The sequence below is a fragment of the Euprymna scolopes genome, chromosome 14 (assembly GCF_053919585.1).
Source record: "Euprymna scolopes isolate OS-2025 chromosome 14, ASM5391958v1, whole genome shotgun sequence".
Taxonomy (NCBI): Eukaryota; Metazoa; Mollusca; class Cephalopoda; order Sepiida; family Sepiolidae; genus Euprymna; species Euprymna scolopes.
In genome coordinates this window covers 155,772,341-155,791,482 of record NC_136495.1, presented here as the reverse complement: position 1 = coordinate 155,791,482, position 19,142 = coordinate 155,772,341, and the positions used below count along the sequence as shown (strand labels likewise).

General features: G+C 32.6%; 1 protein-coding gene across 1 annotated transcript in view; it reads left to right on the top strand.

The window, feature by feature from the left end:
* The window catches only part of LOC145293299 (heat shock protein HSP 90-alpha-like), a 65,611-nt gene extending 49,514 nt beyond the window's left edge, over window positions 1–16,097 (top strand). Inside the window, exons 6-7 of the mRNA XM_080139930.1 lie at window positions 9,434–9,702; window positions 15,604–16,097. Coding sequence (XP_079996056.1) covers window positions 9,434–9,702; window positions 15,604–16,044 — 710 coding nt within the window. The 3' untranslated portion in view covers window positions 16,045–16,097. The remainder of the gene's footprint in view (window positions 1–9,433; window positions 9,703–15,603) is intronic.
* Window positions 16,098–19,142: the final 3,045 nt, after the last annotated feature.

The window sequence follows — 19,142 nt, the reverse complement described above, 5'->3', positions numbered from 1 at the left end:
TGGAACACATTCCATTTAAGTACTTGTAGAAAGGAGATTTTTGGTCAGTAGTGCTGTGTGAGGATGAGCATTATCATGATGGAAGATTACCTCCCTTTCTGTTGACTAAAGAAGGTCATTCTCGGGTCAACATGCTGAAAAAATATGAATGATGCTTTAATAATGTGAAAGAAAAAGTTATAGATTAATAATGTTAAAGTAATAACAATATGCGTAGAATAAATTACAATGGTTTATTGATTTTGAAAAAAAAAATGCATGCAGATAAATTTGTCATGCTAATAAAAACAACACTACAGCTTTATTTAAAACATTTATTGAAAAAATCAGTTCAGATAACTTGATTATGTAGTATAAGCTGACATATATTCAATGTAGCCGCCTTCAGCTTCAGTCACCACCTCGATATGTATATACCATTCACTGGACAAAGCGGGGGAGGGTAGAGCGGTGGCTCTAGATATATCCAAGGCTTTTGACAGAATATGGCATGAAGGTCTTCTCAGGAAAATCAGATCATACGGTATCACTGAAAGAATATTTAACATAATTAAATCCTTCTTAGATGAGAGAAAAATCCAGGCTGTCCTCGACGGTCGTACATCTAAACAATATGATATAAAGGCGGGAGTGCCTTTAGGGTATATCCTTTAACCTCTATTATTCCTAATATTCATAAATGACCTCCCTGACAAAATTGTCTGTGAGATGGGTATATATGCTGATGATACCATGCTCTATAACAGACATGACAGGAAAACAAATGAACACATATCAAAAGAAATGGCAGAAACACTAGAAGACGATCTCTGATCTGTAGTGGAATGGGGACAAAAATGGATGGTCACATTCAATGCTGCCAAGACAAAACTTGTTTCCTCCAAGAATTGCAAGAAACCTTCTCTACTACCAATAGCAAGGGTCATCTATTACGTTGGTAGCTATGGAAAAAGTGATTTCTGTGTGTGATGGCAGCAGCACATTCAAGGGAGAACCATGCCTGGCTGGTTAGGTTTTTGTTGGAATTTTTTGGATGGTATGAATTGGTCTATGCCTGCAAGTAACCATTCGGTCAGGTCTGATACTATAGAGGACACATCCTTTTTAAACATGAAATGGAGAGGTAGATCAGATATGAATGTACAGAAGCTATCCCAGTTAGCCATAGAGTATTGGTATACAGTATGGTGGAGAGGTACGTCTGAAGACTTATTATGTTTCATTTTTATCTTAACTGATACAATGGAGTGGTCGGAGGATCCCAGAGGAGATACAACGGCACATGAGCATAGCTCAGGGGAAGTGGAAAGAAAAAGGTCTAGAAGGCTTGCATACTGACCGGTAGTATCGGGCACATGGGTGGGCTCGCGAACAATCTGAGTGAGGTCATAGGCAATGGCAAAATCATAACAGAACCTCCCCTCATCATCAGTCTTATTTGAGTGGGATTGATGACATTGAAGTCACCACAAATGTGAATGTTAGCCGCGGGATGAGCAGACAGGATGTGGTCAATTTTTTCTGATATACTCTTAAAGATAGTAATTCCGGTGTTGTGGGGGCGATAGAGGGCAAATCTAAATGCGGTGGTGTAAGCAAATGCAACCCAGAAGCACATATAAGGTAAATTAGAGCCTTCTCTGGAGATATCCCTGCCACACGGGAAACCATCTTTAATGTAGACACATATTCCATGCCCATGGCGATCTTGGGGGTCAGATTTAGATGTTAAGTTAGAATATGCTTTAATTATGAACTCATCTAGGGATGTGGTCGGCCCTATTCCAGTTTCGCTTAGAAAGAATATGTCCGGTTTCGTCTCTGATTTGTCTTTGATTTTCTGCTATTGAATTTTTGAGTGTAGAAAGTATTTGATGAAAAAAAAACAATTCTATGCATAAGTTACGTTGTCACAAGGAAAAATACACAGTTATAGTAATTTTTTACAAATTGCTGTTAAATTTAAAAAATCTTTAAATCAAAACGTGATAAAAAAAAAAAGTATAAATTTCTGCAAACAATAAATAACAGTTAATGTTTCTGAGTTTTTTTAAATGAGGATTCATAACACTGATAAATAAAACAAATTCGTTTTTTTTTCAATTTTTGTTCAAATAACCTTTTGGTACATTTGATAATTATTTTATTTTATTTACTTAATTGTAATTCTTATTGAGATGAGTAACTTGTATTATGTATTTATTTATTTATTGCAGACTATCATCCTCATCTTCTCGTTGTTGTTTCATAACGTTTTGGCCAACTATTCCTCTGGCCTTCGTCAGGTGGTTCTCGTCGGGTGGAAGCTCAGATAAGAAATAAATGTGAAGTTATAAAACCAAAAGATACAACGTTGATCTTCGGGGCCCGTGGTGCAGTGGATAGAGACGTTAAATCTCTACGGTTCCAGGTGAGCATTGTCTGAAGATAGCGGTTTCAATTCTACCCAAAGACGGCCAGAGGCTTAATTGGCCAAAACGTGGTGAGATGACAACAACTATGGAAGGCAGTAATTGCTGAGGTGCAGTTAGGAGATTCAGCGTTCCTATCCCATCGCAGTTAACCACTTGATGAAGGCCAGAGGAATGATTGACCAAAATGTCGTAAACCAACAACTAGAAGATGAGGATAATAGTCCACAATAAATAAATAAATGGATGAATAAATAAATAAATAAAAAACAAATAAATAAATGGATGAATAAATAAATAAATAAAAACAAATAAATAAATAAACAAATAAATAAATAAATAAACAAATAAACAAATAAATAAATAAATAAATAAACAAATAAATAAATAAATAAATAAACAAATAAATAAATAAATAAACAAATAAATAAATGGATGAATAAATAAATAAATAAACAAATAAATAAATAAATAAACAAATAAATAAATAAACAAATAAACAAATAAATAAATAAATAAATAAATAAACAAATAAATAAATAAATAAATAAATGGATGAATAATACAAATTCGTTGTCTGCATGAATCTGATGTGTGAATTTCAAAAATCACATTGGTTTTGCTCAATCATGTCGTTTTATGTTTTTGTTCACATGGATGCATGTATGCGACATTTTAGAAGAAATTGGTCGGGGTAAAAAGCCATATCGAATAATTGTTTTGATTGGAAATAATTGTTTTAATTATTTTGAGTAATTATGTTAAAAAGGGTTTAGTTTGATAAAACCTCAAAATCTTCAAAAAATTAGTGCTCACTATGCACGAAAAAGGACTGGTCTTGTGCAAAAGAACTTGGTGCCTTGCAAACGACTCTTTGGTGAACAGAGATAGAAAATTCTTCCCATTGACGCACATCAAGCTCAACTTTAATCAAGCAGTTCATCAAGGCTGATGGTGACTGCTTCACTTACTTATGCCAGGTTTTTCCAAGATTAACTATGGAGAAGTTAAAAGCTAGCATCTTTGATAGTCCTCAGATCTGGCAACTCATCAGAGATCCAGAGTTCAAAAACTCAAGGAATGAAGTGGAACTGTAAATGTGGAAGGTATTTGTTCTGGCAGTGCAGCACTTTTTCAGCAGCAATAAGGCCAGAAACTATGCGGAACTTGTCAACAACATGCTGACTGCTTTAAGAAACCTGGGATGAAACATAAGCGTCAAGATGCACAACATATTTTCACATATGTACCAGTTTCCTGCAAACCTTGATTAAATGAGTGACAAGCAGGGGGAGAGATTCTATCAGGATATGAAAGAGATGAAGACCAGGTATCAGGGTCACTGGGATGCAGTCCTGATGGTTGATTACTGTTGGAATTTGAAGAAAGACCTCCCTGCTAGTAAGCATTCCAGGAGTACGAAGAAACGGAAGTTCAAGCTCTGAAATTTGAACAATGGTGAAGCAACATGCAATTTCTGTGTACTTACTTTTATAAATGCCCACCATTCAGTAATCGATGTTTCTATCGCATAATCAATATATGTTGTTCACAAAACATGTTTTTCTATTAAAAAGATGTTTAGGATGAGATATATTGACAAAACCAGCTGATAATACCACAAAAATGTAATCGATCTTATCACAAAATCTGATTTTTTTGTTTTTCAAATCAACTTTGCACGAAATCCTGACCTGATGGAGAGAAACAGGTGCCATTTTCTGATTCAGCAAAAAAAAATTTGAAGTGTTGTATTGTTGTATTGTTGAGTTTATATAACTGTGTGTGTGTCTATCTCTTGTGTATATAAGGTATGCATGTTTCTGTAGGCGATGCTCATGTATAGTCTAGTGATTAGAATAATAAGAACAGTTACCTTTCTTAGTATATATGTATATTTAGTAGTCCTTCTATGTGTCTGTGGGTATTTTCACATATTCACGACAATAACGAACGAGACAATAAAATGCACAGTCTTTAACAATGACGAATAACACCCTTGTCTGCTTGACACCCAACAGGTCACCTACCTTATTCATTCTCCCTCTCCTCTAGTGGCAAGTAAGCACCTGAAATGAAGGCACCTTCTTCCGAATGGAACACCCAAAACACCGAGTTATCATTTCCAGATGTTTATTTCCGTTTTAGAATTTGCTGCTCTTAATCTTCTCCCTTACATCTTCCTAAGTTGGTCCGTAGATGCTTCCATCAGACCATGAGACAACTCCTGTCTGCTAACTAACCCAGTGGCTAGCTAGCTACCAACTCATTCCTTTGACTTCCTATTACACACTAACTCCTAATTCTGATTTCTCCTGGCTTACATATCTATTACATCAGCCAGAGCAGACAATCTTGTTTGTCATGCAAACCACATCGTTTATGCTTTTCCTCTATTCATAACATTTTTCCTTTAACTAAAATTCATCAGTTAAAATATTTAACAGAAATATTTTTATTAACATTTTTTCTTGAACTAAAATTCATCAGTTAAAATATTTAACATAAATATTTTTACTAACATTTTTTCTTGAACTAAAATTCATCAGTAAAAATATTTAACAGAAATATTTTTACTAACATTTTTCCTTGAACTAAAATTCATCAGTTAAAATATTTAACAGAAATATTTTTACTAACATTTTTTCTTGAACTAAAATTCATCAGTTAAAATATTTAACATAAATATTTTTACTAACATTTTTTCTTTTAAAACATTTTTCTGAATATTTTTTTTACCTAAATAATTTAACAATAAATCATAATAATCGCTCTAGCCCTTTTCACTGTCCGCCACAACATAACACTGATACTACACTGTGATCATAGCCAAAGAACAACATAGCACTAGCCAGAACACTGAAAATCAACCTTTCTGTAACTTCAAAAACAATAAATAAATGTACTTAAACGGTAAATGTCTTATTTCTGACATTGTATATTAATATGAAGTCATTGAAAATAATAGAACTAAAATATGTATAGGATATGTATAATCGTTCTGACCCTTGGCACTGCCCGCCACAATATAACACAGATACTATGCTGTGATCATAGCCAAAGGGCTACAATATTACAGTAGAAATCTAGACAACATTCAAATGGTAAAAAATTGTTGCCCAGTGAATTTTGATTATTTGCATAATTCAGACTACTGTTCTCATCCTAACATTTTGTAACCTCTAACTTTCTTCTGATATATTTTGTGGAGTTCAGGAATCTTTCTATCATACACAGGAATCTGCACAGCATTTCAAACAAAACGTACATTAATCAAGAAGTTTTATTTTTAAATAAGAAAATCAGATTTTATGGGTAATTGAAAAGTGGCTCAATATATTACAAAAAAAAACAAATGGAAATAACGGATCAATAATTCAAACGGGCAAAATTTATGTTGCAATTTTTAATATAAGGAGAATACTGGAAAGAACTAAAAATACTAATTTTGTTAAAACTTTTAGATTCACTTCATAATTTTAAAGATTTATTTTTATAATTTTAAAGATTTATTTTTATAATTTTAAAGATTTATCTCTATAATTTTAAAGATTTATTTTTATAATTTTAAAGATTTATTTTTATAATTTTAAAGATTTATCTCTATAATTTTAAAGATTTATTTTTTATAATTTTAAAGATTTATTTTTTATAATTTTAAAGATTTATTTTTTATAATTTTAAAGATTTATTTTTAATAATTTTAAAGATTTATTTTTATAATTTTAAAGATTTATTTTTAATAATTTTAAAGATTTATTTTTTTATAATTTTAAAGATTTATTTTTTATAATTTTAAGGATTTATTTTTATAATTTTAAAGATTCATCTCTATAATTTTAAAGATTTATTTTTTATAATTTTAAAGATTTATTTTTTATAATTTTAAAGATTTATTTTTTATAATTTAAAAGATTTATTTTTTATAATTTTAAAGATTTATTTTTTATAATTTTAAAGATTTATTTTTATAATTTTAAAGATTTATCTCTATAATTTTAAAGATGTATTTTTTATAATTTTAAAGATTTATTTTTTATAATTTTAAAGATTTATTTTTTATAATTTTAAAGATTTATTTTCTATAATTTTAAAGATTTATTTTTATAATTTTAAAGATTAATTTTTATAATTTTAAAGATTTATTTTTTATAATTTTAAAGATTTATTTTTATAATTTTAAAGATTTATTTTTATAATTTTAAAGATTTATTTTTATAATTTTAAAGATTTATTTTTTATAATTTTAAAGATTTATTTTTTATAATTTTAAGGATTTATTTTTATAATTTTAAAGATTCATCTCTATAATTTTAAAGATTTATTTTTTATAATTTTAAAGATTTATTTTTTATAATTTTAAGGATTTATTTTTATAATTTTAAAGATTTATTTTTATAATTTTAAAGATTTATTTTTTATAATTTTAAAGATTTATTTTTTATAATTTTAAAGATTTATTTTTATAATTTTAAAGATTTATCTCTATAATTTTAAAGATTTATTTTTTATAATTTTAAAGATTTATCTCTATAATTTTAAAGATGTATTTTTTATAATTTTAAAGATTTATTTTTTATAATTTTAAAGATTTATTTTTTATAATTTTAAAGATTTATTTTTATAATTTTAAAGATTTATTTTTATAATTTTAAAGATTTATTTTTATAATTTTAAAGATTTATTTTTTATAATTTTAAAGATTTATTTTTATAATTTTAAAGATTTATTTTTATAATTTTAAAGATTTATCTCTATAATTTTAAAGATTTATTTTTTATAATTTTAAAGATTTATCTCTATAATTTTAAAGATTTATTTTTTATAATTTTAAAGATTTATTTTTTATAATTTTAAAGATTTATTTTTTATAATTTTAAAGATTTATTTTTATAATTTTAAAGATTTATCTCTATAATTTTAAAGATTTATTTTTTATAATTTTAAAGATTTATTTTTTATAATTTTAAAGATTTATTTTTTATAATTTTAAAGATTTATTTTTATAATTTTAAAGATTTATCTCTATAATTTTAAAGATGTATTTTTTATAATTTTAAAGATTTATTTTTTATAGTTTTAAAGATTTATTTTTTATAATTTTAAAGATTTATTTTTATAATTTTAAAGATTTATTTTTATAATTTTAAAGATTTATCTCTATAATTTTAAAGATTTATTTTTTATAATTTTAAAGATTTATTTTTATAATTTTAAAGATTTATTTTTTATAATTTTAAACATTTATTTTTATAATTTTAAAGATTTATCTCTATAATTTTAAAGATTTATCTCTATAATTTTAAACATCCATCTCTATAATTTTAAAGATTTATTTTTATAATTTTAAGGATTTATCTCTATAATTTTAAAGATTTATCTTTATAATTTTAAAGATTCATCTCTATAATTTTTAAATGTAAATTGAATGGACATATCTTATGAATTGATCCGTTATTATGCGGGACCATATGCTTCCCTTCTCAATAACAATCGTTGACCCCAATGTTGTGTGCCATGAATTCTTATCTTTTATCTTCTCTTCTGGCTGTGTCGCCATCTCTTTCATTGGAAGATGCTGAGGAGGCACACACGGGTTCACAAGTATAAAAAAATAAAACAACTAAAAAAAAACAAAGAAACAAAAGACTTCAACACATTCTGAATATTTCGATTGAGTGTGTGACACCATAATAGGAATGGACCCTCTAAGCACTCAGGTTCACATCTGCATCTTCTGTCGAGGCTGCATTGGTCAATTGACGTTAGCTCATCTCGATCTGTTCTGAGCCAAAATTTGCATTCAATTGTCTCAAACTAGCAACCGTCTTCAACTGTCACAAACCAAGGCTATCTGTAAACTGTTTTTAACTGTTGTAAACTGTTGAAAAACTCACTACCTCTCTTAAAACTGTTTGTAACTAACTCTAAATATATTGACTTCTATTGTCCAATGTTTTGTCCCTGTTACTGCCACACCTTGATTAACAACCCTATTTCAGCTGCCTTTTGTGTGTCATGGTGAACAACTTCTTCTTCATTGTCTTTCTACCAACTCTACTTTCCATATCTTTGTTCTGTTCTTAAACTTATTTAGTTGCTCTTTTTTATTATAGTTTTTTTCTCTTTTTTTATTAACTTCCGGACACTTTTTTTTTTTGGGGGGGGAAGTTGGCGTCAATAGTTTCATACTTATTTGTGTAAATTAATTTTCACAATGAATGTCAGTCGTCCAACAGTCAAAATGTTACATGATGAGTCCTAGTTTTACTAATTGTAATTTCTGACAGTCAGTAGTTAGGGAATTAAATCAATTAATTTTCTCGTTTCTTATCAGAGCAAAGTTGCTTCCCTTGGTGTGATTAAAAAAGTTGCTTTCATTAATAAGAAAAAATTGAAATAAAATGGTAAGGTACGCCTGGGCTTATACAGAGGATCATTTGATCTGTAGTCGAATGCTCTACCACTAAGCTAGTCGTACCTTACCATTTTATTTCAATTTTTTCTTATTAATGAGTTCAATTTACGATAAAAGAAAAGGTACCATTTAAAATTGCTGCAAATCATTTCTTTGTTTGCATATTTTAAAACTAAACATTAATCAGAAGTGATTTTTCCAGGACATTGAATATCGAGCCCAAATATCAGTTGACATGATATTGTAAACAAGCACAGACAGAATTTGATGAACGACATTATCATTATTATTATTTTATTTTTTATTTTTTTGTGAATAAGTCCACCGGGCAAATTATTCCTTGTAATATATAATAATCAATGAAGGATTGATTCTATAATAATACATATGCAATCTGCATAAATTAAAATATCATGTTTATGAATATTGTATGACCAAGAAACATCGGGCGGCCAGCTAGTAATTTGATAAAACAGATTTTGATTCTTTATCTTGTCATAACGCTCTCTTTATTTGAGTCTCAAATTAGCTTTGCATTTTGTCAGTTTTATAACTTTTTTTTTTACTTTAACATTTAAACTAATTTTGTTTTTTAACCTTCCAGGTGAGAGCCGAGATGCTGTGAAGAATTCCGCTTTTGTAGAGAAAGTGACCAAGTCTGGTTGTGAGGTTCTTTACATGGTGGATCCAATCGATGAATATGCTGCTCAGCAATTGAAAGAATTTGATGGCAAGACTTTAGTCTGTGTCACAAAAGAAGGTTTGGAATTGCCTGAAGACGAGGAATCCAAGAAAAGATTTGAAGAAGCTAAAACTGAATATGAAGGATTTTGCAAAGTTATCAAAGACATCCTCGAAAAAAAAGTTGAAAAGGTATTTTAGTTTTGATCGTTTTTATCTTTCACTGACAATCTTTTTTTTTTAATATTCACTTTTATTCTTTTATTCTATTCCTTAAGTAGACTGGAATTGACATAAGGAAAAATAAACAAAAACATAAAAAAATAAATAATAAATATGTAATGCAGGTCATATAAACAAAAATAATAAAATAGTTAAATAGAGAAAATAAAATGTGAACAAATAACACACAGTAATTCGCTGTCAACTCTGGATATATAAATAAATAAATTTATTCCATTGACTGATGAGATATTTTCTGCATCTCATACTTGTTGAGAACGAGGATTTTCCTTAAAACATATTATGGAACAATTCGTATTATTGACAAAAAAGGAAAAAAAAATCAATATATGTGTGTGTGTGTGTGTGTGTGTGTGTGTGTGTGTGTGTGTGTGTGTGTGTGTGTGTGTACATAGATTTAAATATATCATTTGTTTTTGTCTTCCTTCCTCAACACGGACAACATTCCATTCCTTGCATTGTGATAGCCTTCTAACACTTACCTTTTTTTTTTTTTATATTACATTTTCACCCAAACAAGGCAAATTGCCACTTTGGTGTAGGGGGCTACTATCAGGGGCAACAACTACTGGGGTACTATATAGGGATTTGGGCAGCAAGATGTCGGTTCATGTTACACTTGAACTTCTGCACGTCAGTACAGTTGGGGAAGCAGGGACCTGGAATGGAATTCCAAAGTCTAGCTGTTCTGGGGAAGAAACTATTGGAGTAAAAAGATCTTTTACATCTAGGGATCTCTACAGTGTGGGGGTAGGATTTAACAGCCTGTCGAGTTTGTCGAGGGTGCTCACGTCGTGGGGGCACAAGTGATTGCAGTTCGTCAGAGCATTCACCACTAAAATACTTGTAGAAAAGGCAGAGGGATGCAACATTTCGTCGATGGGACAGAGGCTGAAGCTTAGATGCCAGTTCAGGGCCTATCAGGTTTGCAACTCTCTTTTGAACCTTGTCAAGGAGCGAGAGACTAGTAGCAGATGCACCAGCCCAGATGTGACAGCAATACTCCATACATGGGCGAATGGTGGCCTTATAGAGGTACAGGATACTTTCGGGTGTTAGTAGTTGTCTAGCACAGTAGAGAGAGCCCACCTTTCTTGCAGCGGCCCTAGCAATGCCTTCAATGTAATTGTTCCAACTCATGTTTCCTGTGAACGTTAGGTCAAGGAGTTTGAAAGATGTACTCTCAGATAAAGAGTTGTTGGCCATTGCTATAGGTGGTAGAGAGGGTTTCTTGTAATTATTGAATGAAACTAGTTTAGTCTTGGCAGCATTCACACAATATTTCAAGCAAAGTACATTTCATTATATATATATATATATATATATATATATATATATATATATATATGATGATTGCAACGTCTTGTCAGACGAGTGCCACTCCCTCAGACACTTAAAGTCCATGAGCCCATAAATGACTTCCATCACCACAGGACCATTTTAATAGACAAATGCCTGAGGGAGTATCTATACACAGATGATGTTACAGAGTCTTAGCTTTGTATGACAGCTAAGTCTCTCTCTCGGTTCAAAATGTTGAGATCCAGCAACAAACAAGAGCAAGATAGCTAGCAACAAGTTAAACTGCAGACCAGCTTAATGCGGGTACTGGTCTCCTGCTTTATGGTTTTTTAAATCAGAGATTTGCTTCTCCTAGAAAGGTTGTCTTCACCACGACTTATGAGAGCCCTCTCCACCCCAACACACACATACATACACACAAACACACATGGTGCTAGTTGGCCGTTGACCCCGACAAAGAGTTCATTCGCCCTTTGGAAGGTCTTGTTTTTAATCCTTCAGGGAGACTAGCCACCCTCCTCACCAAACAAGTCTGGTGGGGGAACCAGTTTAGCCGCCGGTGACCTGACCATGAGGCAGGTAGTACTGGGTTACATGGTACCAGTAGCATATGACATGACCTGACATACATATATATATATATATATATATATATATATATATATATATATATATATATATATACACTGCTGATCCAAAATTTAAGACCACTTAAAAATCTTGAAAAAGAAACCTTTTTTTTAAGGATAGATTTTAAACTCTTCCGACTTAAGGTTACTAATACTACAATCTAAAAGGTTATGGAAACAGAAAGTTACATTTCAAAGATTTATTTTTTAAATTTGCGTTTTTATTAAATTAGATTTTTTACACATGATCAAAATTATAAGACCAGAAACAAAAATTCTATTAAATTGTACAAAAAGTGTATGAAAAGTGTATGAAAACATTCAACAATCAAACTTGATAATGAGTTCTACCCTCACTGCTTTTGATGACTTCAAAAATTCTTTGGGGCATGCGAGAAATAAGGGTTTCCATTAAGGTGCGGGGGATCCTGCTCCAGTTTCTGAAGATGGCTTCACTAAGTTCATTTTTTGTTGAATATTCTTTGCCATTTCGATAAACCTCCCTTGTCATTCATCCTCAAACATTTTCAATTGGGTTACAGTCCAGTGAGCAGGATGTCTCAAGAGATGGACTCCATTTTCTTGTAGAAAGCTCAAAGTCCATCTTGCAGCATTATCCTGTTGGAATAACCATCCATCTCCGCACAAACGATGACCCTCCATCATCAAAGATGCTTTTTGTAGCATGCTAACATAACCAGCTGTTGTCTGACAACCCTGCACCATCTGGAGCTCCATCATCCCTATGTAAGAAAAGGCACCCCATACCATTACGGATCCTCCACCACTATTAAGTCATCAGGACCATCTAAATTGAATTTTTCTCATCAGAAAACAGGCCTTTCTTCCACTTCTCAACATCCCACGTTTGGTATTCACGACCAAATCTTAAGCGATCCATTTTGTGACGTGGATGAAATCGAGGAATTTGTTTACGCTTTTTATTTATCGTGCCTTTTTGTTGTAAGTGTCGTCTGATGGTTATTGGACTGCAATCAGCATCTGTAACAGCCTTAATTTGACTAAATTTTTTTTTGGTGGGGGATGGAGGACTACCAAAGGATTTTGCTTTTCCATAATTCTCTATGTTCTTTAGAAAGTTGCAAATAACAGTTTTACTGCAGTTTACCTTAGCTGCTATCGCTCACTGTGACAAACCTTGCTTATGGAATTCTAGAATTCGAAAGCGCTCAACTTCAGTTAGTTTTCTTGCTTTAGGCATGGTAACACCTTTACACAGTGATTGCTAATCTCTAACTGAACTAAAAACATTAGAATATCATAAATCTAACAATTTATACCCTTGGTCTTATAATTTAATAAAAATGCAAATTTTTCAATAAAATTCTTGGAATGTACCTTTTTGTTTCCATAACCTTTTAGATTGTAGTATTAGTAATCTTAAGTGTGTATATATATAAAGTGTTCGGACGATTAATCGGAATCAGTATCGGGAATCGGAAAAATCAAAACTTTTGAGGGTATCAGAATTGGTATCAGAATCAGTATCAGAATCGGAAAAATTTGTGCCTATTTTCCAATGACAAAAACGATTCTTTCAATTGTCTTTCTTATTTGATTTTACTTAAAGTAAAATCTGCTACTACTGGTAGTAATGATAAAATAATAAATATTTATTGATTTTAAATTACCAGTAAAAATAAAATCGATAGATTCTCCCCCACAAGTGTATTTTTACATTTAGCATATATTTTATGGTAATCGTGAAAAAATTACAACTCGATTATTAACCCTACCAGACCTGAGCTACTGAACCTGTGTTTGCCCCTGTGTTTGGCCTCCTGGTAAAATTGTGAACAAAATTTAAATGCGTTAGTAATTTTTTGCCTTTCATCTACCACCAGTATTCAGCTTTCATTCGCCAATCCATCCAACAGGTGGAGCCCTCCTTGATGCACAGGTACTTTCTGCAGTGGGTGCACCAGAATCTTGTCTTCACCTCCTTTTAGGGTTTCTATAAGATACCCCAGGGTGCTGTCTGTTTATCTTAGGTGTTTCTCCATGCACACAGCACAGATGTGATCAAATGAGGTGTCAACGGGAATTTCAGGGAAGTGGTTGCCTGGCTTTGGCACAGGGTTCTTGTTGTCCTCTGCGAACAGCTGCAGAATGGTAGTTTCCTACCAATTCCAGACACAGTGTTTGGATGTATCTTGTAGGATACAGAGGTTTTCTGGCAGCTCCTTGTGTAGAAAGATACAGCATGTAGGAGTTGTAGCAAGCCCGCATGAAGAATTTGATGAAGAGACGTCAGAGTCAGCGGTAGTGACATTGTGAATGGTGAAGGTGGGTCATCTGGTCGTTCTTGTCACAACTGCCCATGTACTTGTTGTAGTCCAAGACAAGCTGTGGAATGCTCACTTCAGTGAAAGTACCTTCTTCTTCCTGTTGACAGTTCCTGTCTTTACAGGATCATTGTAGTTGAAGATGAAGGTGATGTCTTGCCATACCATACATATGACGCTGCCCTGACACAGGTAGCGACTTCCATTTCAAGGGAGTTTCTTGACTGCCTTGAGAGACTTTGGAAAGAACTTTCTGTTCTGCAGGAGAGTTTCAACAACCCCAGTTTGTAGGTGCTTCACAGCATATTTGGCCAGAATTACTGAGTTGTAGAAGTGGTTCATGATCAGAATTTGTAAGCTGCCCTCCATCCCAGCGACATCAAGAGACGGACAACAGTGTTCTCGACTGCACCCAATTCTTAAACTGGTATTGGTGCTGCCCTGGTGTAGACCTCTGTATTGAGAATATATCCAGTCTCCGCTTCAAAAAGACGAAATAATTTGATGTCGAAACTTGGGGAGTAGATACTTCAGAACAGACCTAACCGTGTAGATTCTATCTCTCTTGTCAATGCCAGCATCCTCCTCAAAAACCACAAGAAGGAAAATCCAGATGTCCAAGAATCTGTCTTGTGTCATGACGTTGCGGAACCCTGGAGTATATCCAATGAAGTCACTTCCATCACTTGACCAGTAATCCCGATAGCTGAGTTTCACACAGATATATTCCATGTAGATCCTCAGCCCAACAAAGGCTTTCATTTCCTCAACACAAAAATTTTTGAAATTCTTGCAGTTTTCGAACGCATTTGAGTAGCACATAAATTAGTCATCTGTGTCAAATTCTGCCAGAAGTCATCCTCGGTGAACAAAGAAAGAAAATCGATGCACTTGCGTTCTTCAGTGATATGATGTGCAGTGTTCACTCAGTCTTTCCCATCCTTATCGAAATCGAGATACATAATTGCGACTCCGTCTCTCATCAACCACACCAGAATCTCCCCCATCACCTGGTTGAGTGACATGCCCCCTACTTTGAACACTTGATTTTGATCTAGGTCAACTTGCATCATCCGAATTATCATCACTTTCTCCTTCATCGATATATTCATCATCACTAGCGTTACTTGATTCAGAAACATTCATGGTCAAATATTGAAAATTTGTATGATATACATATTTCTGAAGGAACGAAAATCATATATATATTCCAAAAATCATTTACATTGATCATTTTATTTTTATGAAAAATTTAAATTTTACGATTAACTGAAGAGTGACTCTTTTGGTATTTTGAAAATCTCCAAAATTAATGGAGCACTCTGCAAAGTTGTCGAATAAAATTTGCAAGATTTTTGTAATGCCTATGAATTCCCATTTATTGCTTTATTTTGTTTATAAAAATAAAATATTTTGCTTTCACCACAAGTGCACCATACAGGTTTTTCAGCATTTTTGTTTTTTAATATAGGAATTCTGGACAAGCACCGTAACTCTTCCTACCAAAATGTTTTTAACTTTTTTTATTTTCATATATCAATATTGTTGAAACTACTTGTAGATGTTTTACTTTGACCTGTTCATATTAAACCCTTTGTGTTTCTTGTTTCTAGGTGGTTGTGTCGAACCGTCTTGTTGATTCTCCCTGCTGTATTGTCACCAGTCAATATGGTTGGTCTGCCAACATGGAACGTATCATGAAAGCTCAAGCACTGCGAGACACCTCAACGATGGGATATATGGCAGCCAAGAAACATCTGGAAATCAACGCCGACCACTCTATCATCAAATCCCTGAAGGAGAAAGTGGATGCTGATAAAAACGACAAGAACGTCAAAAACTTTGTTGTTTTGATGTACGAAACCTCTCTGTTAGCTTCGGGCTTCAATCTGGAAAATCCTCAGTCACATGCTTCCCGAATTCATCGAATGATCCGATTTGGTCTTGGAATTGATGAGGATGAAGAAGTTACTGAGAGTGGGGAAGCAGATGACGGTGAACTCCCTTCCTTGGAAGATGATGATGACATGTCTAAAATGGAAGAAGTTGATTAAATTTAATATCTAAATCTGTTTCTCGCCAAAGTATAAATAAAATTTGAAAATTATTTATTTTCCTGCCATATTTTTTCTTTTGCCTTTTCGTTGCCCATAAAACTTTAAAGAAGGAAAAGATGCTTTCTATTTTATTTATGTCTTCCTTTGAATTTTCTTTTTGTCATTTGATCCAAAAAAATTTCATAGGTTGCTGATATCCATTTCACAGCTACTTTGAAATTCGTACATGCATACACTTATGTATATATCTATAAGCCCTATAAAAACTAGAAAGGCTACTTGGTTCTCGGTTGATAAGCTGAGTCGAGAATCAAAAGAATGTAAAGAATATTCTGTTGTCACAGCCCTAGTGATAGGTAACTTTTATCTTCTTTTTCTGTTACTGGCTTTCATACTTGAAATTCAATACCTTATTTTTATCGACAATGTTAAATGATATATTTTGAATTTAATATCAGGTCTTCGAAGGTCTAAAACTAAAAAAAATAGCATCAACTCCAATTCTGAATCAATGGCCATTTCTACACATGCTACCATCAGGACAAGTCAAACACCAACCACTTAAGTGATAAGTAATCTTTTCACCTTTTTTTTTTTCTGTAGACTCCTGTTTCCATTTCGCAGGTGAACATGTCTTAAAATGTTAATTCATTTTTTTATATTTATTTTTTTACATGTTAAACCTCTGTTATATATTTTTTTAATCTTTTATCCTATTTTATTTCTGTTTTATATTACAGAAATACCTGCCATACAGGGTGAAATGATAAAATTATTGCCTTAGAAAAGATGACATGATTCCATTTCGGTTTGATGACAACCAGTTTTCTTCTTTTTTTTGCAGACCATCTTCTAGATGGCCAGTTGTGTACAAATCCCAATAGCTATAAGAGCCTTCTATCATTGTGACACAATATTCAATGAGCGAGATTGGAGATGTGCCACTGTAGAACTCATGCTCTCTACTTATCCAAGTTATGACAACAGGATCATTGCTAGCATCCTCAAAATGCATTGCTGGATTGCCATGAATGACAGGGATGTGCCTAGGGTGATGAAAACAAAGTTTCCAGCCACGATTATGGTCTTTGGTGTGATTTTAAGGGAGGGCCACATTATGCCATCTCACATCTTTGGAGTCGGCTTGAAAGTCAACCCCCAAAGTATACCTGGATGTGCTGAAGAGTGTGGTGATCCCCTGGTGCAATCAGGTGGCCACTGGCAGACCCTTGGCATGGCAGCAGGACTCGGTGTCAGCCCACAAGTCCAAAGAGACTAAGGCTTGGCTTCAGAAGGAGTGCTACGACTTTGTGCCCTTCTCTCACTGGCCCCCTTCTCCCTTGACTTGAACCCGCTGAACTACTTTGTTTGATCATACATCGCAAACATCACCAACATGACCTCCCACAACACCAAAGCCAGCTTGATTGCTGCCATCCACCGAGTATTCGCCAAGCTCCTACCAGTGCTTGTGGAAAAGACATGCTCCCAGTTCCAGACCTGTATCGAGATGATTGAGGTTGAAGGTCGCTAGGTTGAATAGATGTCAGCTCTACTATGTAATCAAGTAACCTGAATTGATTTTTTTTTATAAAAGTTTAAAAATAAAGCTGTAGTAGTGTTTTCTTTGAGGCGACATTTTTATCGTTCCACCCTGTAGTACATAGGTGTGGGATTGTCAGTGTGATGGAATCATTGATCTTTTCAACGCATCCATTTAGGATAAGGGAAACCCTAAAACCTGCATTAGTGACTTGCAATCTTAAATTGCTTAAAGCATTGATAAGATTTGCACTCCTTCTTTGTCTATGGGAGACAGGGGCATATTATTATTATTGTTATTTTTATTTATTTATTTATTTTTGTAAATTAACACGTTCAGCTAAATCACCCCTCTAAACTAAAACAAGATTCAACTCTTTTAAGTGATTACGTGTTAACAACCTAAAAACTTGGTGGGAAGAAAATTTTTTTTAAAAAGTCAGTTATTTAAGAATTTAGAAAAGGGGGAGGATCTGCTTATATTAATTTAATATAAAATGAGTTTCATTTCCGAGACGTTGTAGCAGTTTAGAGCAATTAACCAAAACATATTAGTTTTCTCTAAGATATAAATTCTGTATGTTTTTAGAGGAAGTTACGACCTTGCCAGTCGGACTTAGGGCTAGTGCTAAAAATTTAGTGAACATCCCTACGAAGTTAGAATATTCCAGAAGTGATGATCTTTTTACATTAACTTTTCTTTTTTTTAATTACAATTTCACCCCAAACAAGGCACATTGCCACTTTGATGTAGGGGGCTACGGCTACTATCAGGGACATAAGCTACAGGGATACTATGTGGGGAGTTGGGCAGCAGGATGTTGGTTCACGTTACACTTGAACTTCTGCATGTCAGTACAGTTGGGGAAGCAGGAACCCGGAAGGGAATTCCAAAGTTTTGCGGTTCTAGGGAAGAAACTACTGGAGTAGAAGGCTCTCTTACATCTAGGGATCTCAACTGTGAAGGGGTGGGATTTTGCTGCCTGTCGGGTTTGTCGGGGGTATTCATGTCAAGGGAGTACAAGTGCTTGCAGTTCGCCGGAGCATTCACATTTTTATACAAAATTTAACTGCATGTCTAAATTCTAAAATTTATGGCTGTTTTTTCTTTCCGCCATTTTTTTTCAAATTGTTAACATGCAATCACCTAAAACAAAAAGAAAATTTTATTTTTATATGAGGGTGTTTATCTACAAATTTGACATTATTAGTAATAATTATATTTCTATTATCTGTATCTGCTTCTTTTTGCATTAAAACAAATCAATCTATTACATATTTGTCATATTAACAGTAGCAATAACCAACCAAATCTTTATAAATGCTAGCATTAATAATTCCCTCAGTCTCGAAGGATTTCTTTAGTCACTAAAGACTTCTAGCAATACCTTTATAATCATGCAAATATTATTTTTTCACTTGAATAATGTTCCTGAACATTATTAAAACTACACATCTCTCTGCATTATTAATGGACTCCAATCAATTTAGGTTTAAGCTGGTAAAAATAGCTGCTAAGGGGTCAAAATTGAAAAAAAAATTGGAACTTGGCA